The 27,654-nt window shown below is 40.3% G+C and overlaps 2 protein-coding genes and 1 pseudogene across 10 annotated transcripts in view; 1 reads left to right on the forward strand and 2 right to left on the reverse strand.

Moving 5' to 3' along the window:
• The first annotated feature begins 3,501 nt into the window (after positions 1-3,501).
• LOC101663290 lies at positions 3,502-4,827 on the forward strand (annotated as a pseudogene).
• A 5,876-nt stretch (positions 4,828-10,703) lies between these two features.
• On the reverse strand, positions 10,704-19,724 carry CLK1 (CDC like kinase 1). 2 transcript variants are annotated; one of them, XM_004701527.2, is made up of 13 exons: positions 19,644-19,724; positions 17,252-17,412; positions 16,842-17,070; positions 15,770-15,860; positions 15,286-15,352; positions 14,109-14,225; positions 13,853-14,019; positions 13,237-13,331; positions 13,010-13,139; positions 12,515-12,597; positions 11,791-11,870; positions 11,197-11,287; positions 10,704-11,075 (listed from the first exon to the last, which is right to left on the reverse strand). In XM_004701527.2, exons 2-13 carry the CDS (start codon positions 17,410-17,412, stop codon positions 10,932-10,934), a joined length of 1,455 nt encoding a protein of 484 aa, XP_004701584.1. In that variant the 5' UTR covers positions 19,644-19,724; the 3' UTR covers positions 10,704-10,931. The 2 variants fall into 2 exon arrangements, with proteins under 2 accessions (XP_004701584.1, XP_045151411.1); XM_045295476.1 differs by lacking the exons at positions 15,770-15,860; positions 17,252-17,412; positions 19,644-19,724 and having other exon boundaries at positions 16,842-16,860.
• A 2,147-nt stretch (positions 19,725-21,871) lies between these two features.
• The window catches only part of PPIL3 (peptidylprolyl isomerase like 3), a 13,950-nt gene continuing 8,167 nt past the window's right edge, over positions 21,872-27,654 (reverse strand). For all 8 annotated transcript variants that reach the window (XM_045294058.1, XM_045294024.1, XM_045294051.1 and 5 more), the window contains exons 6-7: positions 24,423-24,541; positions 21,872-22,258 (exon numbers count right to left, since the gene is read on the reverse strand). In XM_045294058.1, the coding sequence (XP_045149993.1) occupies positions 22,132-22,258; positions 24,423-24,541 (246 nt within the window). In that variant the 3' untranslated portion in view covers positions 21,872-22,131. The remainder of the gene's footprint in view (positions 22,259-24,422; positions 24,542-27,654) is intronic.

Raw genomic sequence — 27,654 nt, forward strand, 5'->3', positions numbered from 1 at the left:
TTTTATGCCAGGCGTTCAGATGACTACTGTGTAAGTTGTAGTCCTCAAAAATTTGTTTTTTTTTTTTTTTTTAATAAAGTCCATCCTTACACTTATGTTTTATAGGTCAATCTTTTATTTTTTTGTACACTTTGTTTAATGAATGGTCTTTTATGCCAGGCGTTCAGATGACTACTGTGTAAGTATTAATTACTCCGATGGTTTGACTCCTACACACAAATATATGTAATTTTGAGGTAACTAAAATGACATTAACACATTTTTAGAGCCAGGTCATTGCATGTTACTGCCGTACCACGTGTCCTGTGTCTTAATATGTGCCCCACATAGAAAAGCAAGCCTTTTTCCTGTGTAATAACAGTGTTTACTGATGACAGTGTTATCGGCCATTCACCTGTAACAGTATGTAAAGGAAGGGAATGCTTTTTTTTTAAAGATGTAACTCTTGGTGTTAAAGCTGTACTTATATTGATGATTGGCTACACCGCTCTCTCAGTTTCTAAGGATAACCCTAGATTACATTTCTCAGTCTGGGGTCCTATCTAAGAGAACAATATGACAATACAGGTAATCTGGTGATGTGGACGAGAAATTTTTTGTCATGTGATTGTTTTTTCCCCCGGCCCTCAATGCAGTGCTTTTTTTTTTTTTTTTAGCATATCTTATTAGTGCAGCTTTTTTAGACATTTCCCCCTTGTTCCTTCTCCAGAAAGTCTTAATACCACAGACAATGCTGAAGATGGATGTGTATCTACTTTGTACATAAAGAGGTTATTTCCCCATTGAGAGTGCACAGCCAGACATGACAAACATATTTTTATGCTTATCCATACGCTGAAACTTTTTCCAACCAGAGTTAGAAAATAAAAGATTTGTTTTCTTCCTAAGCTGTCTTTAGGCAGTTATACTTTGTAACCTAAACCGTCATAGGCATTTCCCATCAGCTGTTCCTTGAATATAAATGTATCCCTGCGGGGGGGCGGGGTTTCCTTCCATTCAATGAAAATAGTACAGGTAAATGGTTTTGTTTTTAAATTGTTGGGTGTAATGGATTTGGGAAAATCTTTTTGAAATTTCACTGATTAATCTGTTTGCTGGGATTAACTGACAACTGAAACTTGGTAATGTAGATGCTAAAGTTTTCAATGTTATGTATTTTGATTATGTTCACCAGACCTTTGAAGCCTAAAGACGTAGAGCAAGATTAAGGAATCAAAGATTTTTTCAGTAAGCTTGAGTTCAGTAGAATCTGGAGGCTGGTAAGCAGTTCGTTTACAGTAATAGATTTTATCATTGCCTTGTACCTACCTGTGCATCATTACACTAATCTGCATTGGAAAGGCCACATTCAGCCACTCTATAAAATCCGTTCATTCCCATTTTCTAGTTCACTTAGTACTATCTAAATTCTAAGACTATCACCTCAGCCCTTAATGAATTAGGATAAAAATACTTTACACAGGCACTGCGTCACTGTCAGTTTAATAGCTTAATGTAGAACCTGAGTTAAGATTTTAAAAGCTTCATTGCTTACAGTGCCTACTATACTGCCCAAGAAGAGTAGCAAACATGAGAATCCCTTGCTTTGTAAGACCTTATCTAGAGGAACCATTGTCTTGTTCACATGGTTAGAGTGGCTGGTTTTGTTACTGTAGGTTCTGGAACTGCATATGTATAAAGCACTTGGGGTGCTATAAAGATCAAGTTCAATTATAAATGGGGTGTTTCAGGAAATTTTTGGCCTGTACCGATTTTTAAATAACTGAGCAAAACAAACTAGGAGAGTTTGTGCCACTATGCTATTGGTAAAAATCAAGCCAAATTTTGAAGGTTTTCTCCAATAAACTAAATGACCCGTTTATAGAACCAAGCTCTATTCAAAGAGGTATTCTTTCTTTGACATTTAAAAATCGTGCTTTCGCTGTAAATATACCTCAGTTCCATTCTAGTTAGGAGTAATGGTAGGAACTGAATAGCTGGTAATCCAGATAGCTCTTGGCTCTCTGAACAACCTTGGCTGTCCAAGTCAATAATTACACTACTACATTGTGTGTCACTGAAGTTTGCTTCTTGTCTGTACCTTTGAAATTGAATAAAACTTCATGAGACTCCTTGTTAATGGAAAGAGAAAAGCCAGGGCTGTTCAATTGCTTGTATGCTACTTTTAAGTGTTGGAGTTCTTAGGACTCAGTACCTGCCCTTTTCCCCTTCTAGTCAGCCTTTGCCTTGATTTGTGTCTACGTCGAACTGATACCCAGACGTGTGTTCTAGTGTCTCACCTCATAGGATAGTGATGCTGTCTCCATGAGCATCTCAAAGCTTTCCTTCCTAGCAACCACTTGTAATGGATCACGTCTTGGTTCCACCTTGAAATAACTCTCCAAATCAACGTCTTTTCTAATTCATTTAATGGTCACTGCAGGTAAATGTAATTTTAAAAGCTTAAAACTTTTCTGCCTAGTCCCACATGCTCTCTTAGATAAAAGCTGTTCTTCTCACTTGCCACTGTGCCCAGTATCTGCTTGTCTATTAAGTGAAGAAATAGGGACAATTGGCAATGTTGCCCACCAAGTCTGAACAACCAACCTTCAATAAAAACCTGCAGATCCAAACTACAGGTGACCCAGACAGATTGAGACTGCTGTTGTAGGGCCCTTTAATGGAGGCACCAGTACTACTGCCCTGTACAAATGTGGTAGTGTGCTTAGGCAGCACAAGATGACAGGATGGCCCGTATACAAGGTGACATGCAAATTGGTGAATTGCTTATTTTTAATAGTAATTTCAATATACCTTACCACAATAATATGGGGTACAAAAAAAAGGCTCTGCTTGTCAAGCTTTCACAGTGCATTTTTCCCACTAGTGGAGTATGCAGCAACTTGCTCTTAGGTGCTCCCAGTGGCATCACCTGGGAAGGTTTTCTGATTTTTTAGTAAGTTTTGTTGGAACCCTTTCTTTCCCCCCTGCAAAGCACCTATTAATCTTTGTTAATTGGGTGGAGATTTACAGAATGACTGACCATAAGTTTTATATTCAATAATCCATGCACATTTTGTTTCAACGCATTGCAATCCCAAGTGTACCATAACAGCCCACCTTGTTTTTTGTGATGGCCAATTTAAGAGACCGTGCAGCTGTGAAATTTTGGTTCCTGTTTGGGTAAAAATGTTGCTGAAACGTGATGTTGAACACAGCTTACAAGGACAGCGCTATGGGAAAGACAAGTGTACAAGTGGTTTTCTTTTTCAAAAAAGGTTGATAAACCTCATTCTGGACATGCGTCAACTTCTCAAATGGATGAAAATGTTGACAAAACAAAACTCATCCACTTGTGCTTGAAGACCGACAATGGACCTTTGAAGAGATGGGGAAGTTATCTGGACTATCTTGGAGGTTGGTTCTGTGAATTTTAAAGGGAGATTTGGGAATGAGAAGGGTCACTTTGAAATTTATGCCTAAGGTTCTGACTGACCAGGAAAATAAGAGTTGAGTAGCAACATGAGCTTTGAAAGAACAGCTAAGCGACCCAGACTTTTCCAAGGTCAGTACTGGTGACATGGTGCTATTCTTAAAACCCCAAAGCTAACATCAATCAAGCCAGTGGAAGACACCATCGCCACCTCACCCAGCAAATGAAATCAAAGATCAAGATGGGGCTCGTTTGTTTTTTTTGATGTGTGGGGGATAGTGCATTTGGAGTTCATCCACCAGGTCAGACTGTTAGTCAAGTTTTCTATGTAGAAGTTCTGAAAAGGTGTAAGATTGTGTGACAAAAAATGCCCGATTTGTGACAGACACAGGAATGGTTTGGCACCATGACAATAATACACCAATTTACACTGCTATCACTGCACCAGTTTTTGGCAAAAACCAGCATGCCTCTTCCCCCACTTCTAACTCACCTGCCCTAGTTCATTGCAACTTTTTGTTTCCTGGGAAGAGGAGGGGCATGAAAGGATAGCAATTTGATGACCGAAGAGGTGAAGGAAAAAAACTAAGGTGCTGTCCACCGTCCAAACAGATGAATTTGAAAAATGCTTCCAAGAAGAATTGCGAATTTGAGAAATGTATGAAATGTAGAGTCCTTTGAAGGTGATAAGTTTTTGTAAACATAACTTGGGGGGATTCTGGTTTTTGGGGGGCACCCCTCTTATGGAGATGTTTGGAGGGGTGGGGCATGGCAGGTACTAGCAAATTATTTTCAAGAGGTTATATAATCTATTCAAATACTATGAGACAAATGCACTTCTTAATATCCCCAAAGAAATCACAAAAAGCTAAGTGAACTCAGTAAAATTGCAGACTAAGATCAACACAAAAACCACCAATGTTTCTATATACAAGCAATGAGTTAAAGCAATTTTATTTACAGTGGCGTAAGTACAATACCTAGGAGTAAGTTTGAACAAGGAGGTGATAAACCTGTACATCAAAAAGAGGTCCGGCCACCAAGATGTCGTTTCCAAGTACAAGCCGTCGCGGCTGGCTACACTACCCACCACCCTCCATCCCGCCGCCGAATACAACTTTCCTCCTGAGACCTGGCTCAAGGCAAACGGCTGGCCATAAGATCGCAGTTTACACAGGAGTATCTGCCTCTGTACAGCAAACCCCGCCGCTGAGGGCCCATTGAAGATCCTGCCTTGGCTCTTTGGACCTAAGCTAGATCCGCAAATATCTATCCCAGTTTCCGACCTACTCCCAAGACGACCCTCATAGGAGCTGTGTTTGCCATTGGACCCCTGCTGGTCTGGTATTTCAAAACTGACAGGCAAGAAAGAAAAACTTAACCAGGAAGGAAAATTGGATCGATCATATAACTAAGTTTTGTGATAATGACTGTACGTATTCTTGCTTAATCCTATCAACCATAAAAAAAGTTAAAGATGGCCTAAATGAATATATGCAGAATTGAAAGATGAGGCTGCGTACTCCCCTGAATCCTGAAGATGTAGTTTCAGAAACAAAAGGGCAGTTCTACTCTGTCCTATAGGATCATTCTTAAGTTAAAATGAACTCTGGCAGTCGGTGGGTAATACCAAAAAACAAGATCTCAAATTGAACAAGACAACTAACAGCCCCCAACACCAAAATGAGACATCTTGGGATTGTCCCAAGTTCAAAGCAGCCACCATTAGACTGCTGCAACGAATGAACTACAAACCCACTTTAAACAAATGAGAAACAAAAAATAAAGCCAAGGAATAGATAAGGAGAACCATGTGGAAATTTTTTTAAAGAATTAGCATTTTTTATAACTAAAATGGGTTTTGAAGCCAGGAAGTGAAAGGCCTAGTTTTTGGTTTTGACTAGTTTGTTTATATTGGGTTTTTTCACTTTCCATGTGAAGTTGGTGATTTTCCATTTCTTGGAAGAATTGTGCTGGGATTTGTATTTGAATTGCATTAAACTTGAGTACTTTTGGTAACATTGACATTTTTGCTATATGTCTTTGTTTCCTTAATGGGACATTAAGCCTCGTTTCTAGAAGTGTCTTATACGAGGTACTGTTTGATATGTGGTATTCTTTTGATTTCCTTTTTGCAGTCCTCTGTTATGAATCAAATAGATTTTTGCATGTTGATCATATAACCTGCTATGTTGGCAATTTTTTTAATAGTTCTAACAAATTTTCAACTGAGTCATCAGTACTTTTGAGGTTAGATGCCACTGAGCTGAAACAATGGGAATTAAACAGTCTAAATTATAGATGATAGATTGAAAATCAGAGGGCCAGGGAACTGTGGGACTAACTAAAGATCTAATATACAAGCCATCAGTCAGCTGAAAAAGAATTTGAATAATGGCTGAAAACTTCCCAAATTTAGCACAAGACAAACCTAGATTCAAGCTGAGCCAACCTCTAAGCAGAATAAAAGGAATATACTTCAAGACACATCATTGCCAAACTTCTGGAAATCCAACCTTCTGCCTAGTTTTATCGGAATACAGCAGTATTAAGTTGGAGGGCCAGTCAACATGCAGTAATGAGGAGCCTCTGGGTCGGAGAAGCCCCAAAGGATAGCTGCAGCTGGGGAGGCCTTTGTAACTACAGGGTTTTATCTTAGGACGAGCAGCCATTGGGTACAAGTTTGATGGGTATGCAAAAGCAAGCAGACTCTAAATGGCTAATAGTCTTCTTACACTATTAAAAAAAACAAAACCAACAATTGGAAGTGTACACATTTGAGTTTGGTGCCAGCAGACGTTTTCTGCCCCGGGGGGTTTGGGGGGAGGGTAAGTGGCTAAAGGGTCTCAGCTGGTTATGAAGTGAATCATTTGAGGCCAATACACAGAAGCCATCTCGTTTATTTGCCTTGTTTATGTAATAGCACACATTTGTTTGTTTACACGTTACCTACAGCCACCTTCAAGCTATAGCAGTTGAGATATAACTAAAACCATGTGATCTGCAAGCCCTAAAAAAATTAATTTTGTTGGGGGCTCTTACAGCTCTTCACACAACCCATACATCAATTGTACCAAACACATTTGTACATATGTTGCCATCACTTTCAAAACATTTGTACTTGAGTCCTTGGTATCAGCTTTTACCCACCCTCGTGACCTGGTAAATTATTTTCATCTCTTACACCATCCTGCTGTCTCCCTTGATCTACCTTTACGTCCAAAAACCCAATTTAGTTCATGAACTATAAATGTAGCTAAGCTCACAATATAAGTATTAACCAAAATGACAATTTATAGTTGCTGATAAGTGCCCTTGCATGAGTTCCAACTCAGTGATCTGAAGTACAACAGAAGGAAAGCTGCTCAATTCAAGTCTTCACAATCATTGCTGTTTGAGCTCATGTGGCATCCACTGCGTCAATCCATCTCAGTGAGAGTCTTTCCAGTGACCGACCCTCTACCAAGCACCATGCCCTTGAATATTTAAGCCACCTCTATGGCCAATATAGCCCAGCTATACATGGAAAGCCTTTTCAGATATTTTTTTCAACTTTCTCATGAAAATTTTATACACAAAAAAGCCCACAATTCCCCTTCATTGCTCTCACCCCACATTAACTTCCACCATTCCATAGCTAATCTTATCTAAATTCCTGCATCCCCCTGAATTTTTAAAAGCAAATTCAAGTTATTGTAACTTTTCTGGAAATCCTTTTGTTACTGAAGAGGTTCTCCCACAGGGAGGATATAAGCCAGGAATTGCAATTCTTACTACCATATGGTCTTTGAACGACCCGGTCTCATGCCAAGTAGCACCTAGTTTTTCCAGTGACCCAGTTGCCCACAAAAGGAGTCCTGGTGGCGTAGTGGGTACATGTTGGACTGCCAACCAGGAGGTCAGCAGTTTGAACTCACCATCCACTCCATATGAGAAAGATGAGGCTTCCTGCGCGAGTCTTAGAAACTCACAGGGGCAGTAAGTACTGCCATAGCTAACAGGACTGTCAGAATGGACTCTAAGGGAGGGAGTTTGACAGTGCCTACATGATCCGATTCCTAAATGCCACTCCACTCATCTACTTACCACATGTAGCAGCTTCAGTCACATTCATTTCCTTGAACATACTAAGGATGCTTCTGTATTTATTACAAATGCCCATGGCAAGGAGTTAAGCGGGCAATGAATGTACAAATGCGCTTTACACAATTGGTGTGTGTATGGATTGTGGTAAGAGTTGTATGAGCCCCTAATGAAATGATTTTTAAAGAAAAATCCCCAAAGAAACTTAAAAAAGAAAAAAAGTTAAGCATTGGGCTAACAAAGTTGGCAGTTCAAGCCCACCCACTGCTTCACAAGAGATTATCTGGAAAATGTTACAGAATCATTAGATTTCCAATCAACTTGATGGTAATGGATTAACAGGCTCTGACACTGATAACAGATCTGTGGGCACAGTTAACCAAGTAATGAAAACCACCTTGGTGTCACAGAGCCCTCAACGGTTGTATAGTCATTTGGAAAAGGTATCAATAAAGGTTATATAACACAAAGCAAAATCAATGGCACTGAATTATACAAGTAGAAGCTGCGAGAACTGGAGAAATGTTCTGTCTTTTTGCCAATTAGAAAAAATACATAATTGACTACAAGGAAGGAAATGTTCTAGAATGGAATATGGTGACAATTACTCTTCTTGAGATCAATTACTGAATTGTATGACATGTGAAGTGCTAACAAAACTATTTAAAAAAGGGGGGGGGGCTGCTATGGAGAAAAGGCAGAAAGGGGAAGGTGACATGTAATTGTAGGAATGAGTGGAGGTCCCATTGATATGAAAAGCCATGTGAATGATCTAAAAACACCAGGACTGAGCCAGATGTGCCTGAAGAATAGGACTGTATTCTTTGATATTCCCAGGCCCACCTTGGCTGTGGTGTTACAATATCAAATCTTAGTGGGGAAAACATGCCCCAAAGCTTGGCAGTTCAAGCTCACCGGCCAAAGCATAGAAGCCTTATGACCTGCTTCCTAATGATTACAGGAAAGCACACCTTACTTATACAAGTGGTACTCCAGCTGTTGCTATCCACACCTGTGTCATCAGGCAGCACTGACAATGCAAACTCTACTCTGCCATGTAACCTTTACCACACCCAACAGTGAAGGAGTTTAGGCTGTATAATACTGGAACTCGTTATCCATGTCACCATTTTCAACAAGGGAATTGGCATGTAGAAATTTAGAACGACAATCACACAGCAGAATACATAACCGCTTAGGTCAAGATCGTTGAGTTAACTAGGAAACTCAACAATTAAGTACTTACCTATAGGAAATGGATTTTCTGCGGCAGAAACACGGTTATTTTCTTTACAGGAAGCAGACATCGCCCAGGAGAAATAGCTTAATATACAAGGGGGTAACCCCAGGGGGGGGACATTTTTTTTTTTCAAGCTATGCATTTAAATTTTTGTATAAATGACCTGATCACCTTCAAAGTACTCGCCATTACATTTAATACACAAGTCAAATCTACAATTCCATTCTTGGAAACACTTTTCAAACTTATCTGCTTGAATAACTGACAAAACCTTCATTTTTTCCTTCACCTCCTGTGTTGTCAAACCACTGCCCTTTCACGTCCCTCTACGTTCACAGAAACAAAGTCACAATGAGGTCAGGTGAGTAAGGTGCGTGGGGCGAGAGGTATATGCTGTTTTTTTGCCAAAAACTGGAGATGGCTGTGTGAGCAGGTGCACTGTTGTGGTGGCAAAACCAGCCAAAAATCAGGTATTTTTTGTCACACAATCTTTTCAGAACCTCTAAATAGAAAGCTTGATTAACAGTTTGACCTGGTAGAACGAACTCCAATGAACTCTAAACACATTTAAGGCAGGTGCCGGACATCTATCACCACTTTTAAATGAGAAAATCACTTGTACACTTTAGTTTTTCCTATAGTGCTGTCCTTGTAAGCCGTGTTCAACACCACAAGTTTCTGATGTATTTTTCCTGACCAGGAAACAAAATGTCACAGCTGCAAGCTTTATCAGCCATCACAAAGAGGGTCAAGCAAAATGCTTTTATGAAAAAATTCAGTGACCAGAGAACCTTCCCAGGCACTAATTCAAAGCAAGTTGCTAGATGCTCACCTGGTGGGAAAAATGCGTACTATGAAAGCTCCTGGAGCCAGCCCAATTCCGATTTGAGGGGTACTCCCTCATAGGTCACTGTTCAAATTCTGCCTGTATCTATCAGTATGAAACCAATTTACACCCATACCACTGAGGTTAACTACTGTTATTAGTCTGGGTACTTTGGAGAAACAAATCCACAGCAACTCATGGATAAGAGAGTTTTATGTAAAGAAGAGGTGCATCACGAAAACATCCCAACCCAGTGCTGCCCAAGCCCACAAGTCCAACATTAACCCATTATAACTCCACTTCACAAAACAGAGGCAATGATGCCGACTGCAGGAGGAAAGCTGAGTCAGTGAACGAACAAGCATCTCAGCACTAGCAGGGGTCTCCACACGGCTGCTCCAGCACCCAGGGCTGCATCGGGATAGGTCCATGTAGCTTCTCCTTGGGGATGTCTTGTAGGAAGTCAATCTTGCAAGCTGAAGCAGGGAACTGCTAAGGCAGCTGCACCCTGGTGCGACCATCACAAAGCAAGAGACCCGAGAACTAGAAAGGCTAGGCTCACCACCCATTTATCCCTCCGCCTTTCAATTAGCCCCACATGTGATTATCGGCCAGGTTGGCACAATTAACTAACTCAACTACTAACCTGTCTTTAGTTTTACAGGCAAAAGAAGAAGGCATAAATGGACTTTCCAGGGTCATGCAGTTCCAAACAGCTAATCTGAACTTAAGCAAGCTAGTTAGAGTTGGGGATCTTGGTAACAAATACAACAATTTGTAAAAAAGTCTTAAGTCTGCTTAATCTTTCAGACATATCCATCTTTAATTTGCATAACATTGAGAACCCTAAACCTCCTAATCCCAAATGGATCAAAAGCTCATTAGTCATCTGATAATGCAGACTTGGCGACAGCCATCATTGCCACTTCTGAAGGAAACCCAGTACCTGAAACCACTTGGAAAGCTACCAGCAAATAGCACCTTTAACTGGATTCCTTAACATTTGACCCAGAGAATGAAGGACAAGCCCCAATTTTGGCAATCCTAAAATGAAAACCAATGAATGAATGAGTACCTCTAAGAACAGAAGTGTATATCCATTCTTTTAAGTTAGCAGGAAAAGAAAAATACACAAATACATATAGCTTTTAGAAGCACATGTTTATTATATCAGCTTTTATAGTAATTATAGGGGGGGAAAAGTCCATTAGTTTATTTAGCTATGTGCTTAAATTACACAAGCACAACAAACAAGGCAATAATACAAAACCTAAGAAATTTACAAAGTTATATACAAATAATTTAATATTTCAAAGAAAAGACTGATACAGTCTATATGATCTCTTCAAGGGCTGTACAGAAACCTAGACCTATATAGTTTTTTTAAGAGGGACGAAAAATGAGTGCTTTAAAGCTTCTTTGAGAGTAATTCTTTTGGCTGGGTCATACTCCAACATTTTCTGAATGAGGTCAAACAGAAGCTCATGCTCGGCATCCTGAGAGAGCATAAATTCCTGGAAGAGAAAGAAACACATCCAACAGGTCTTTTCTACTGCCATTATCATTGATCTTACATCATCATCACAGAGAATGGAAATTCCGTTTTTACCATTAAGTAATGTCCCAGAGGCTTACCTTCAGAGGTTTACAACGTCTTGAAACATATCTTCCTGCAGATGTGTGCTCATCCCAGTCCAATTGGTCATGATGGAAATATTTACGTTTCCTGAAAATAAATCAATATTCTTACTTTTGTTGACACCAAAAACTTAAAAACCTTTACAAAGGTAATTGGCTTAAATTATTAAATGACTAAACTCAATGTAGTCATCGAAAAAATGTGCCTTGAGAGGGAAAGTGTGTGTGTTGGGGTTAGGGGGTGGAGAAGAAGCTATTATCAAGTTCAAGAAGAAAATGTTTTTAGCTCCCAATAAAATGGTTTTGGAAAAATTAAAGATGAAAAGTATACCTTGAGGTTTCACACAAAGGGGCTAGTACTGTTTTAAAATGTCCAGGTTTTGCCATAAAACCTCTGGCCGTATTTGTGAACTATAAATCCTCATGCAGTTTTGAGGACTTTTATCCATATTTGGGCAGGAGGAGCCCAAGAGGTATCACACAATGAAATTGATAAACATTATATTCCAGGTGGTGCAATTCCCTCTCTACACTTTTGACAACAGAAAAAAAATCTTTCTGAAAGAGTGCCAACTCTTCAATAAAATATACCTGGATTTCTGTATCATATGTTTCGGTAAAGGTCCAAGAATCCTTTCCATCATTGCCAAGTGCTCCTTGCTGTCATGTGTCTGAATAAAAAACAAAATTTTATCCACTTTGTAGTTTATTCTTAGGTCCACAGAAAGCCAAAGTAAAATGATTACTACAGTATATATGTTACTTTTATCTTTTTGTGTGTGTGTGTGTGTGTGTTACTTTTATCAATCACAGCTGATAGCCAAAAGCTGCTAAAGGCCTTACCATCAAGTTCACTTACTGCTTCAATTTTTATCCTCAAGCATCAAACGCAGTGTATGAAAGAATTGTGAAACTAATTATGGTACCAATTGTACAAATTGCTTGATGTGATTGAATTAGGGAACAATATTTATAGTAGCTCCAAATAAAATGGTTTTAGAAAAAAGCAGACAATTATGAAGAAAATATTAATGCTCTCCTCTCACTGCCATAGTCAATTCCAACCCATAGCAACCATATAGGACAGGGTAGAATTGCCCCTGTAGGTTTCCAAGACTTTTATAGGAATAGAAAGCCTTCTATTTCTCTCACAAATACACCAGGGTAGTAGAATTGCAAGATCATTTCATATATTTCCTGTAATTAACATAACCTTTAACCATAAAAAAGCTACTCCTCAATTTATGTACTTCAAATACTCATCTATAAAGCACTTTTTGGGACAATACAACTAAAACACCAAATTTTTACTTACCGGAAATACTGTGAACCCAAGGTAGTACTCAATAAGAATGCACCCTATACTCCACACATCACATGGCTGGGACCATCCAAGGGCTGGCAAAGCGAAGCCATGTGTTAGAAGAGAAAGGCATACGCAATGATTCTTTAAACGGAACGAAACAATTCCATGCAAGTACTAATACATTGTCACATATCAGGCAATAAATGATTTTTAATCCCCACTACATACTACAAATGTGCCAACTACATTCTAATAAGGTTAAGCCACTTGGTTCAAAGGATCTTTAGAATTTTTGGAACCGAAGAGCTTAAAGCCTTTAATATGTTCCTCCTCTTAAGGAAAAGCTAGAACTTCCAAGGCCTAAAACTACATTTTAAAGTAGCTCAATAAAAAGATCCACCATTACTTCCAGTTAAATCTAGAAGATAAATTACATTTGGCACTCTCACTGTATATACCACAGCAAGGGAACTGTTACAGGCCCCCAGCACAGTGACCACACACCTAATATAACTTCAGGTGCTCTGTAATGTCTTGTAGACACCAACGTACTGTGATGTTCATCATCGTATGTCGCACTTCCAAAGTCCACAACTTTAATATCTGGATTTATTAAAGTCCGTTCATCACGTTTCTGAAAAACGTAAATGATGATTAGGAAAGCATGAAGGGGGAGAGGGGGACCCCACTAATTTGAAATGACTAAAAATATACATTAAATCAAAACTTACCATTTTGGGGTTATAGGCCTCTGTGTAGTCTGATTGTACAAATAATATATTTTCAGGCTTTAAGTCGGTGTGAGTTAACTTATTACTGTGTAAAACTGAGAATGAAAGAATGTTAAAAATGGTACAATCTGAAAATCAAAAAAGGAAAGACAAAACAAAACCCTAAAACCCAACAATATAACAATTTCTGATGTCCTTCCCCACATACACATAGCAGTCAACATTCCAGTCAGTTAGCCCACCACCCATTACACTTCTTTAAAGTTACTCAGTTTACAGAGACAACTGCTTAAAAAGCAGGTGCAGGGGTGGGAGAAGAATAATTCTCTTACAAAGCTAAGCTCACTACTCTGTAATTTTTACTTCCCTGTTCTAAATTCCTATTTAGGAGTCAGAAAGACTAAATCAGTTATATGTTTGAGGCCATTGTGGCAGCCACTAATTGATTAAACACAAGTCTTTCTTTACACACACACACACACACACACACACACACACACACACACTCCTTATGTCAGGCCTCCAAACCCTGTATGTTATGCTGGGTCTTTTTCATTCACTTACTGATCAGTCTAATATTAAACTCACGTTTTTGGAAGACAAGCAAAGTACTTACAATTCACAGACTTGCATATCTGATATGCCATTTTCCTGATATGATCCAGTCGAAATGGTAGAAATCCATTTTCCTTAATGAAATCATAGGTACTAAGTCCCAGCAGTTCAAACACAATACAAATATGCCCATGATGTTCAAACCATTCCAACATTTGAACACAACGACTATAGACAAATGAAAAAGATTTTGAATGCAGCTTTTCATAATTCAAAACCAACTAAGGTGGTGTCCCAAGTTCTAATTTGATACTTACAAAGTACTATTGGGGTCTGTTGTATTTAAGTGTTCCAGAACTTGAATTTCTGAGCGAGCAGCTTCACAATATCTGTCTACATTTTTTACTATTTTTACTGCTACACGCCGATCTCCTCTGCAAAGGAAGTTAAAAATTGATCATTATTTCCATATATCTAGAAATTGATAAAAAGATTTCCCTATCATCCTCTTTACCAAGCCTTTCTTTCCTTGACTTTATGGCTAGCATTTAGTTAACTCCTCTCTTCTAATTGGAACTCAAGAGTAAACTACTAGAATAATTTGGGGGCATTAGTAGAGTTCATAATGCAAACATATACATGTCAAATGATAAAGATTTCTTTTACCAGATCACTATCCAATTGATATGTCTGCATCCTTCAACTGCAGTCAACCATGTCATTAACAGTGCTATTTTTTTTTAACAGTGCTATTTTTAACACATACATTGGCTACTATCACCTCAGTTTGCACCCCAACTTAAAACAAATGTATGTCAATCAACTTCTTCTGATGATCCCAATCAATGGAAAGTATTTCAAATCTTCCTTTGTGGGGGCATAGAAAGCCCTCTTTAAAAAAAAAAAAGCACTCTAGTCCTAACTTATCAGCGGGAACATTTCTTAATTACCATTCAGAACAATGAAGGGAACAAAATAAACAGTAAACAGAAAAGCTAAGCTTCTTCTTAAGCTACTTGAAACCATTGCAACCAGTTTAATGGGCATAAATAATCAAACCTGTGGAAGCAATCCAGAAGACTGCTCAGCTCTAACTGTATGCGTACTGAACTATGGCATATATATATTTAAAGGAAGAGATTCTCAGATAACTACCTTGAATGTTTCCTTGCCAAGTCTGGGTTAACAAAAGCTGAAATCACTCCTAGCCACTGATCAAGGGAAAAAACAAGAGACAACAACTGTGCCTAGAATACTTTTCAAAATAAAACTTGCTGTTAGCTTAAAATTAGGGCAGAGAGGTAGCATATACTATTAATAGCTAATGATTAAAAAAACAGAGTCAGTTACTGGTAATGAAGGTTTCATATATGAAATCCAAAGACTCAAAAAGGTAAAAAAGATAAATCTCAGAATCAAATTATATTCTAAAGCTAACAAATTGTCCTATACTTCAAAATTCCCCAAAGGTAAGCCCAAGGGCAGGAGACTCACCCTTTACGATCAATGCACTCCACTACTTTTCCAAAAGCTCCTTCACCTAAAGTATCAACAATTTCATCTAAAAGAGAGAAACAAGCCTAAGTCAGATAAAAAAACAGAAACATCTTACTTATAATAAATGCTATCAATGAAGATTACTCTAGATGATTCTACAAATTCCCTAGCACTAGTTATTTACTTTATTGGTCAACACCATCAAAAACATAATAAAATAATTAGGTCTAATTTCAAATTCAGGCTAATTCCATTAAATTTGATTTACTATTCTGAAAGTTCTGAATAACATACATAACATTTCTAAAGAAAGCAAAACACACTCCCCCCCCACCAAAAGAAATGAAAAGAGAAAAGGGGGGAGGGGGGGAGAGAGAGAGAGAGAGAGAAAGAAAAAAAGATTTCCAAATCCCTGAAATCTTAATCTACATATAGATTATGTTATCTGAAAAGTTAATAAGTGTTAAAAAATATTCTATACATCTTGCACTTAGTACGTCTCCACTCTGACAGATCAGGTGACCCTCCTCATCATCCTCTACACTCCTGGTTCTTTTCCTTCGGTGACTCTTCTGGTAACGTCAAGTGGGCGGCACCAAGATCATCCAGCCAATCAATATACCCGAGTGAATTCAGGGCAGAATACGAAATTCATTCAGCGGGGAGATATTCAGGCATTCAGATACACGCCAGGCCACAAACGGTTGGCAGGAGCAATTTCAAATTCAGTCCCCAGAAATTCACAGGGCACATAGTTTATGTTAACAGGAGAAAAACATGGCAAGGAACAGATTTTCAGATAAGATACTCAAAGTGGCAAGGCAACAAAACACAATACAATTGTTTTTTCTTTAAAAAAAACAAAAAATGCTTAGTTGTAGCATTCACTGAAACATAATTTTAAGTTTCTAGTGTCATAATTTAATGTTGCAAAACTGTAGGAGGTAGCATTTACTTGTCAAAATAGGCTGTGGCCAAATTAAAGACTTCCTAGCTAATCCAAGAAAATAAATACTGGAATAGTAAATAAAATTTTTAATTCTTCAGGGGAAAATATTCAGCTATGAGAATAACATTATGGCATTTTAAATGTTATCTGAACTAATCTCCAAAATTAACACATAACCCATAAAGTTAAAATAAAATCTCTTGCTTAGTGAAAAATATATTGAGCATGCTTGCTAAAACAGAGTGGCATATCTGAACCATGTAAATAAAAATGTCTTCATTTATTGTAACAAAGCTTCCACGTAGCAATAGTTCTTTACGAAAAAATTCTAACTAGCCTAAATAACTTCTTTGCTATTCACTATTTCACTGGAATGACAATTAAGATACCAACTAGTAATAAAATCTGCTCTTACAAAACTAAGTATGTACTGTATTTTCAGGAACTTCCTATCCAAAATAAGCATAAAGAATCCTGAAAGTTAAAATTGAGTTTACTTCATTCATCTTAAACAAAACTTTCTCAAATAGTCAAACATAATATACAATCTTCCTATTCCACATAGGAAATAAAATTTCCAAAAATTTAAATAAAGAGCACATACCCCATGGGAACGATGATGTGAAGTACTGTGAGGAATCTTGTGTTTGCTTTTATAACTACTTCTTCCACTTCGACCAGAAGACTTGCTACTATGGTTCTGATATCTGTTTTCATGGTCTCTATGGTAATGCCCAAGTTCACATCCTTGACTGTAGTCATTTCTGTATTCATCAATGTAGCGACGACTATGGTAATCTTTCTCATTTATAGATCTACTTTCCATGTAATGGCTAGGGACATTAAAATTATTTTCAATGTTTAAAGTGAATACCAAATATTTTCAAATTTTCAGTCTCTTAAAACAAACCATCATTGAAAGAATGGTAATCAACGGTTACTTATTTAAGTGATGTTTTATCATGAACACCTTTATACATTAAGACATTTCCTTTATTTAAATTGGCTCCTTACCTATCAGATGTTTTAGAATTATTATATTTGCAGCGCTTATTCTCCCGAGCACCGCTTTGTGATCTCTTCCTTCTTTTATAACTGCTACTGCTCCTCCATTTTCCACAATCCCAATCCTTTTCATCCCAATCAGGGCAGTAAGTTCTCCTTGAATGTCTCATCTACATGAAAAACAGAAACAAAACAAAACAAAGTTTTTTCCTCCATGTCAAAACTAGGTTGTTTAATATAAATCTCCTTTGTAAATTTACCCTAGATGGGACATTTGAAAGCAAACTTCAAGTCATTTTCTAGCCCTCTCCCAAAAGTAAATCCAATCACTAGAGTGGTAAAAGATGCTGGACTTCACGCATATAAAGTCTGTATTATTCACATCATGCCTGGGTTAAGCATATGTATTCAAGCAATTTAAGAAAATATGAGAAAAACACCCCAATCTAGTAATTTTGGTACAGCATTTCTGCTAGTCTACCAGTAGAACTATAAAATTACATACAATCTTCCTCACTTAACAGTCTATCAGAAATTAGCCTTCAACTCCAGGCAATGATAATATTCTTGTCACTTATCAAAACAGATTAATTACATTTGCAAATACACACAGATGGTTTACTCTGTAAAGGAGTAAATCATTCTACCAACCACGGATTTTCACTACCAATTAAATCAATGATGGCACCGCAGAACCACCACCACAAAGCATCTTTTCTTTCAAGTATCACTTTCCAGCCTGCACAACTTCAAAACGTAGCTTATTCTGATCTTAGCACGTCAATTTGTGCCAACGGGAGGAAAGCACCCTCTTTCAGAAGGGATTCTAGTAAAATGTGAGAACTAAAAAACATTATATTGGCACCGTACAATTATCTCAGATTTCATTTCCTAACTATTACTAAAATTTCAGAAAATCAATTGAGTATTCTTATTACTTGGACTCTGCCTACACCAAGTCACTGCAGTGCTGTTCACGATAAGCCAAAGGGGGAAGAACCCCAATGTCCATCCACAGAAGAATGAATAAGCAAACAAACGCGTCTTATCGATACCGCTGCTGCCCAACACGTAACAACCCTGTGGGGAAGAGCAGAGCTGTACTCTCTCCCCGACGCAGCAGCTGGATGCTGACCAGGGCTTAACCAAGCCGCAACCAGGGCTCTTGAGCCAGTTACAGTCACTGAGTAAAGGGTACTGAGTTTCGGTTAGGGAATTCTGGATATGCATCCTAATAACGGTTGAGCATTAATTCACCGAACAGTTCAATGTTAAAAGCTTAAAATATAAAATGTTTTGCTATATGAAGTTGCTTCCAAACGGTCTCAGAAAAAAATAAAATTAAAAATAATATTCTTGGGGGAAATGGGGAACTAATAACAGAGTACAAGAGAGAAGAAAATGTTCTAAAATGGATTGTGTTAATGACTGTACAGCTCTTCTTGGCAGGATTGAGCTATTGATTGCATGATATGCAATTGTCCCAATAAAACTTAAATTCTTCCACAAGGCTTCGGCAGCCCCCGGTCCAGACCTGGCCAGGATCACCCCGAGGGATGTGCATGGGGTACACACAAGCCGTGGTGGTCAAGGGCAAGGAACTAGGCGAATTCAGGTGGAGAAACCGTCTATGAGGCTGCGCCCTTCAAAGTTGTCGCCGTAAAAAGGAATTCAGGGAACTGTCTTTTTAAACGTTTAAAGCAAAAAAAGTGACGCATTTGTACATTTCTTGGTTCAAAACCAGAACTCATTCTACAAAACGTAAAATTGAGCGTGACACATGAAACGACCCAAACACGAAGTCAGTAAATGTTCCCCCAGTTGTCATCCCAAGGGAGGGGGGAGTGTGTGTGAGTGCGTGGACAGGGCCACACACGCACTGCCGGTCGCTCCGGGGCCGCGTCCGTCTCCGCGGAAGGCAAGACACCCGCGGTGATCACGCCAATCCTCGGTGAGCCCGCCATTCCTAACAAACACATTTCCGCCCCCGAGCTGGACTCGGACACATTCCAGCCCCCACGCCAACGCCCGCCACGACGACGCGGAGCTAAGCCCAGCCCTGCCCCCACCCCGCCGCCATTTTACGGCGCGGCCGAGGCGGCGCCGAACAGGCGACCCACAACATGGCGCTCCCGGCCCGGCCCCGCCGCAGAGGAAGCCGCCTCCCCCTCAGCACCGCCGACAGTTGGCGCGGGCCGCTCCTCCCGCAACAACGGTCACTACCCCCCCCACCCCGAGTCCGGGAGGTCGTGGGAAGCGGGCAGCGACGCGCTCGCGAAGGCAGAGCGGGCAGGCGCGCCGCCTTTGTGCGCAGGGGCCGGCAGGGAGTCGTGCAGGGGCACGGGCGCTCCCGAGGCACGGAATAAGGGCCCGGCGTCTACCCGGCCCTTCAGCATCTTACCGTTCTGGTCAGAGGCCAGGCGACAGTGACAGAAGGTAGACCCGGCTGACAGCGACGAGCTCAGACAACAAAATGGAGCTGACGGGAGCGCCGCCCGCAGTCTCCGCGAAAACAACCGTGACGTCGGCGTGCGTCCCCCTCGGGGGCGGGGCCAGAGGCCGCGGCGCGTGCTCTGCGTGTGCGTATGCGCATGCGCCCGAACGCGGGCGAGTGCGTGCTGGCGGCGGCCATTTTAGCTTTAGTCTCCGTTCGTCTTTTGCGGAAAGCTACTCTTCCCTTGTTCCAGACTCAATCGTTTTCCTTATGCACGAAAACACGGCGGGGGGATCGAAATGGTGCGGTACAAGGCACAAACTTAGGAAAATCTTTTTTTTAAAAGTATTGTACCTGCACCAAATAGCTGCAGATTAGTAATTGACTGGATTTGGACTTTGGCCAAGGTCTGGGGTCTATATAAAGTTCAGTCTTAAAAAAAATGTCTTTAATGTTTGGGGACCCCGTGGACTGAGGTTGGATCAGAAAGATTTCCCCTTTTTTAAAGTACAAGAGATACGGGAAATTGAACTTTACGAAGTGAGGACTTAAAGGCAATCGACATTGGCAGCAGGTCCGGACTCTGCAGGAGGAAGCAAGCTCTGGACGAAAATAAACTACGGTTGGGTATGCGTTAGAGCTTAAGTTCTGAGCACCCGTTTACAGGAAATGCATGACACGGGAAGCCCAAAATCCACTTGCAGAGCCCACATTTGAATTAAAACTCCTTTGAATCCTGCGTTGTCAGTCGAGTACATGGAAAATGGATTCCCTCCAGCCAGCCTAGGGAGGGGCAGTCTCCCTGAGGGGCTTGCCTGGGTGTATCCTTGAAGAACCCATCTTCACTTAACCCTAACAACCAACAAGAGAAGCATCACTTTTTTCTTTGGCTATTGCAGTAAAGTTATAGTGAAAAACGTACAGAGAATATTGTGTAGTGTATTTGATTTTAAATACCAGAATGCAAAATCCCAGCTTGAAAGACCATGAAAATCTTAGTACATTTTGAAACATTTGCTTTCTAAAGTGATTGTGCAAACATCCAAGTCCACAAAATTTGGAAAATAATCAAATGTTTATATCTTAAGATAATCATTTCAGTGCACTCTGTTTTAAAAGATAACACAACAGACACATCATCTGATAAGGGTGGCCATGAGCACAGGGTCAAAATGGCATCCAAGGATTCAGTCTTGACACTAGTGGTGCGTCTCGGAACACAGGAAACCAGCACAAGTCAACAGTTGGTGGCAGTTACAGTAGGAGTACAGAAGCAGGGCCAGGGCAGGGCCGTGACTGGGACACACACATTGTTAGCTTACAACTGTCCTGAACATTTGACCAAGCCCCATCTTGACCCCACCACCCCACACCCAGGCACGCCCCTAAGAGACTGCCCCTATAATCCTGGCTCAAGGAGGATGGAGGTAATACTTTCAAGTACTCCGCCTGAGGGCAAGATTATTTCGACCCTTGGTTAATGACATCACTACCATTGAGTGATTAATTGCTTGAGTGGGTGATGAAACAGCAAAGCTCCTTCTATGTATGGAACACTTCTTACATGCCAGCAGCTTTGCACACATCCCAAACCACTGCCATCTCGTCAATTCCGACTCACAGTGACCCTATATAGGCTATAAATCTCTACAGGAAGAGAGCCTCAACTTTTCCCCAAGGAGCTACTAGTAAACTTGAACTGATGACCTTGGGATTAGCAGGTCATCCATTACTTATCTGGGAGTGTCATTCACTTAATTCTCAACAATTTGAAGAAGAAATAATATTACTATTATGGATGGAAAAATGAAAGCTTAGAGATGTTAACAAGTCATACAGTAAGAGATGCCACTGTGATTCAGACACAGACTTGGACTCCACAACTGGTGCTCTGAATCAACTCAGTTTTAATGGCTAGTCTCCAGAATCCTTATTCTGTAATATCTTAAAAGAGCTACTGTTAAGAAAACTGTTCTAAAAATAAGTCAGTTGGAGAATGCTGAGTGTTTACTGTGCTCTGTGGTTTTACTACACATCTAACACCTACAGAAAATAGCCTGTGGACAGGCTACCCTTCCAGACTATTCCTGTTCTAAATGCACAGGATAAATCATTTGAAAATCATCCGGAATATGAACTAGGAATAGGTAAGTAGAGTGCTTAACACTGCCTAGAGTTAATGAATAGGCTCCACATTTAAAAACAAATATGTATTTATCACAAATTAAACAACTTTTATATAACAATGAAAGAAATATGTTAACACGTGTCGTAGAGAATATGCTCCGAGGAGGTAAAAGATGTCTCTCTCCTCCCTGAACCACCAGCACACAGGTCTTAGTTGCAAACACGCAGGACGATGATGCAATTTCTGATGTAATTTCAACTGGTTAAACCACAGTAGGTGTCTTTCGAAAGAAAGCAGCTTGCCAAGTATCTGCTATGCTTATTACAGCTACTGAGCAAATGGGTTAGCATGAATAGTTATGTCCTTAATATGTACATCATTAAGAGGTCGGAATGTCTTCTCGTTGACTGGTAACTTCTCCAATTCATCTAGGGTCTCCAGACCATCTATTACCCTAAAAGAGAAAAAATATGTGAAAATTTCCTCAGACTGAAACACAGTATTTATCTGCAGAAATCATACCCTGTTTGAGAGAAAAGGCTCAGCTGTCAACTAAGTGCTCATGGCAGAAGCAAACCAGTCAATGTGATCCAAGGAATCAAAATAATAAAATCCAATTCGGAAGGAGGAAATGGTATCAGAGCTTAAATTGTGAATACCCAGTTTACAGAGGCTACAGATGGCAGTGGAAGCCCAGAATCCAGGGCAGGGTCCCCACATGTATTAAATCGTAAATTCTTTCTGACCACAGTCAGGGGAGGTGAACAGCCTTGCTAAGAGGCAGAGAACATTGTAAAGTTGTGGTAGGTACATAATCTGTTGTCAATTTGAGATTTAAGAGTGAAGGGGTGGGGCTTAGCCTGTCAATCAGGTGACAGCTTGATGACCTCATTTGGAGGTGATGAGATAAATAGCTCACTGGAGGAGGGACAGGCCATCATTTCCCTGAGACACATTATTGATGATGAGCCTGACAGCTACGCTGATGCAGCCAGTGCCCTGGGAGCTAGAGGAGCCATGTGGAGACCCCTGCCAGCGCTGAGATGCTTCTACTACCACTGGATCCACAAGACTTTCCACCCACTGGCCTGTGATCTTCCTGAATTTGGCATTATGGACTAGTATTGGACATATGGGCTAATATTTGACTTATGGACTTGATCTGGACCGGGCTGGGATGTTTTCTTGATGTACAATTTACTTTTTGATATAAAACTCTCTCTTACAAGTCTCCCTGTGGGGGGGAGGTCAGATGCACAGGCATTCCCTCCCTGAGGGCAATCAGTTGCCAGACTGCAGTGGGCCCTACACCCTGCTACTGGAGACAATGGACAGGCCTGCAGTCATCTATTTGGTTCCTGTAGATGGAGTTTACTCCCTACTGATGGTTCCTATGGAGACCCAGAGACCAGGTCAAAGTTAAGCTGCCATCCTTTACCTAGGATCCGCCCATCTTGTCACATGTATAACCCCAATTCTCCTCTTCCTATTGCGGGTATGTCCCTAGACCACCCCCTCTCACTGCTGTATAACCTATAGTGCAACCCCTTCCTGTGATGTATGTCTTTACCTGTAATTAGTGGGCTTGCAAGCCCCCAAAAGGTATATAGGCCTGGGTTAACGAGAGAGGTCTCTCACAGGTCCCGTTCGCCTCTCTTCCCCCTCTCCTCTCCTCTCCCGTCCTCTCTCCCTTGTTCCCTTTCCCATCCTCCTTCCCTTCCCCCTCTCTCCACTTGGACCACTAAGCGGGGCTGAGGAGAGCAATGCTACCATAAAATGTGTCTGACTGCATTATTGCAATATCTCTTCTAGCGCTCATGCTCTCGATGACTTTTATATACATCTCAACCGTACAATTGTGCTTACTGAACCCGTGGGTAGTGGTGGGGGTCTGGCTCCCACAACCTAATACTACCTCCCTGGATTTGTTTCCTGAGTCTACCTGAACACAAAAGTCGATGGCGGCAGATGTAGTTAGGTTAAAATGTAAGACCTTAGCATTTGATGTCTTTTTGGACCTATTTTAAGGCTGTTTCCAGTTTTAGTATTTTCTGCTTTCATTTTGAGGATTTTCTGTTTGGCTTAGTCATGGTTGTTGGTTTTTTTTGTTTGTTTATTTTCTTCCTGTTTGTTTTGCAGGGTTTCCTGTATATGGAATCCAGAATAGGTAGATCTGGAGAGTAATTGGACTGATCTTTTCTACAGCACGGCAGGAAAGGGTAAGGGAAGCAGGAACCAGTAACAAGGAGTTCAAGTAGGAAATATTCTGAAATCGATTGTGATGGTTGCACAAATCTTCCTATGATTTAATGATATATGAGGTGTAAGCCAATAAAACAAGACTATTAAAAAAAAGGAGAATTTGCATTTCCGCTTCAGATATACTGCATCAGCATATTTTTTAGAACTTATGTATACAAAGGATCATGGGGGATCTTGTGAAAGGGGGGATGCAGGTTCATATGAGGGAGAAATCAGAGAAAAGAAGGTGACACAGAAGGGAGGGTGTGTGTGTGTGTGTGTGTTGAACTCTTGAATGAAGAATTGATGGTCTGAAATGTAGCCATCCCCACTAATTCATAAAAATAAAAATTATTTATGAAAAACAAAATACTCACTTTCCAAATACTGTGTACTTCATGTCCAAATGTGGCTGCTTGCCATAGGTGATAAAGAACTGGGACCCATTGGTGTTTGGGCCATTATTAGCCATGGACACAACACCTCTAACGCTGTGCTGGGAAAGACCAAAGGGTTGATGTAAACGTGCTTATATATGCACACCCTACGTATTACAACTGAAACAACATATACTATTTTTGCAACTGTTAGGTGCCATCAAGTTAACTGTGGCTCATCGGGACCGAAGTACAACAAATGAAAACACTGCTTGGTCTTGCACCATCCACACAATCATCACTATGCTTGAGAGCAAGCAGGCAGTCACTTCCCCACAATCCATGCCCCTGGAGTTTCTTCTTTGCTGACCCTCCCTCTCTTTGGGAAGCATGCCAGCCTTCTCTGGGGATCCGCCCCTCTTCATAACATGTCCAACCTCACTTGTAAGGAGAACTCCAGCTGTGCTCTAAGCAATGTGGTCCCTCTTCTGGCAGTTCATGGTATAGTAAATATTCTTCAACATCACACTTCATAAACATCAACGCTTTATTCTTTCTTATTGTCCTTCATGTTATCCTGTACTCTTTACTTTCTAAACACTTAAAGGGACCAAGAAAACATGTAATCTGCTTCTCTTTATTAGTTAATCAATTTGTATATTAATTGAACCCCTAAAAACCTATATGTAAATTGTTGACATATCAAATCATATCCCTCCATTAATTTTATATTCACTTTGGAGAAGTACAGCCACAAACTCTCTTGGCAAAACCAATGCACAGCGGAAATGCTCCTCACATTGATAGTAAGGAACTGAGTGTGGGCAGGAAAGGATCACAAAGACACATCCCAATCCCCACGACCTCACTCTGCGAGTTTCATTTTCTGCCAAGCAAGGGAGGCTGGACTACTGGTGGAACTGCTTCAGGGTCTCTTCACAATTCAAATGGACACAAGGCTCAGTCAGACAGAGAATAGACTGATACCTGGGCAGAGTGTAAATAGGGAATGGTGGAATCTGCTAAAATGAACAGTGCCACCCTTGCCCAGTGGTCTTTGCATTTTTAAAAAAATTAATACATTTGGGACTATTTCATATATGGACAGCCAATTCATAAGCCACGAGCTGGATAACCTATGAAAATTTTCACCCACTCTAATTATTGATAATATTTTCTATATTAGAGACTTTGCATGAGAATTAGAAGGGCTTTACTGATAAAGAAAACTTCAAGAAATGACCAAGAACCATGGTATATGGAGGTGTTCAAATACATTTTACAACTCCATTGATTCCAATCTAGCTATTCAGCAGACTAGTTAGACAAGCCATTGATACAGCTACATAAAAATATTAATACTTTATTGTCTCCCTAACTAGTGGTTACTAATCAAATATAATTGGCACATACACAAGAACATACATATCATTAGTAATAATATATGCCTATTAACCTACTTCTTAAATTTAAAACTTAAGACACACTAATAGTGTTGCATATGTCTATAAGCTCCTCTTCAATCCAACCCTCTGCCCTTGTGATCAGAGACAGCCAACATTCTATGTATGCTAAGTATCACAGTATTTTCTTTTGCTCACTGGTGAGCCTTTAAAATGGTATCAAACTCTTTTAGTCTTCTGGAATGTGGGATACAGAAAGATTTCTCCCAAGTTGTCTCCCCCAAATATATGCCAAACTCAAGATGCTGCTTGCTACACATGGTAAATGACTGTACACTAGGAGATCAACGAAAGTAGGTCAGAGGTTATTCTCCTTAAGAGTATCAGCCATCTAGAGCAACCAGACTGTACAGTCTGACTCACCCAAAGTAGGGCCTCCCCAAGTACGGCCCACTCCCTTCTGACACTGTTCCCTTGAAGGAGTACCTGAACCCGCGACCACTCAAGGATGAGTAAAGGTAGGCTACTATATTGAGTCAAGGGTCCGCCCATCTTGCCACATATGTACCCCTATTCCCTCCCCGTCCTATTGCTTGAATTGCCTATGTTACAACCCCTTCCCATGATGTGGGTCGTTATCTGTACTCAGGGGGCTTGCATGCCCCCAAAGATAAATAAGCTTTGGTTAGAAATAAAACCTCACGAGAGAGAGCTCTCGCCTGCCCTCTCTGCTGCCCATGCTGTGCGCGGACCTGGCTGGTGAGATCATGGCCGTTCAGGAGGTGAGCATGCTACCATGAGATGTGTCTGACTTCTTTATTTTACTGTCTCTCTCCTATTCTCGATGACTTTACTATAATCATTGTATATCTTAACCGAACGATTGCGCCTACGGAGCCCACAATTAGTTGTGGGGGGGCTGGTTACTCCCACGCTGGAACATAATTTTTAAATTTAACATTATTCCTAAGATTCATACAGGTAGATGTGGCTGCAGTTCACTGTCATTTTACGGACTAAACAGCATCTCACTATTGACTGGACTACAATTTATTCTATCAGAGACATTTAAGTTGTTTCTAGATCTCTGCCATCACGAACAGTGCTCCCAAAGCACTACTGCACGTATTTCTGTGCACAGCTCCTTCAGGACATAAGCACTGAGGAATGGAATGTCTAGGTGATAATGCGAATATTCAACATACATATCAAGCGTGTAAGGCAACAGTTCTTACTGTGACTGCACTGGAAATATCCTGGGAATCTCAAGATACAGTCAAACTCTAATCCAGGGGTCCTCAAACGTTTTAAACAGGGGGCCAGCTCACTGTCCCTCAGACCCGTTGGAGGACCACACTATAGTTTTAAAAAAAACTATGAACAAATCCCTGTGCACACTGCACATATCTTATTTTGAAGTAAAAAAACAAATGGGGCAAAAACACCCGGCAGGCCGGATAAATGTCCTTAGCGGGCCGCATGTGGCCCGCAGGCCGTAGTTTGAGAATGCCTGCTCTAATCAGTCCTATTGACTGTTATTTTTCTCCTATTTTTAGTGGGTAGCATATGGTGAGGTAAGACCTTTATTTTCTATATATTTAAAATTTCCAGATGACTGTCATAGCCAAGATTGACAAACGACTGGTACAGGATGCTAAAGAATACTAGATTAGTGTTACAGAAGTAGTTATTAATTCCTGCCATAAAAAAATGGCTTAGGAAAATGTGGTAAAGAAAGCTGATGGTGGGGGAAAAAATGAGGAGCTAATGCCAGGGGCTTCCGTGGAGAGCAATTGTTTTGAGAATGATGAGGGTAACGAATGTACAAA

Source organism: Echinops telfairi, unplaced genomic scaffold (genome assembly GCF_000313985.2).
Source record: "Echinops telfairi isolate 266 unplaced genomic scaffold, ASM31398v2 ScPeMD7_3;HRSCAF=10, whole genome shotgun sequence".
In the NCBI taxonomy this organism is placed as follows: domain Eukaryota; kingdom Metazoa; phylum Chordata; class Mammalia; order Afrosoricida; family Tenrecidae; genus Echinops; species Echinops telfairi.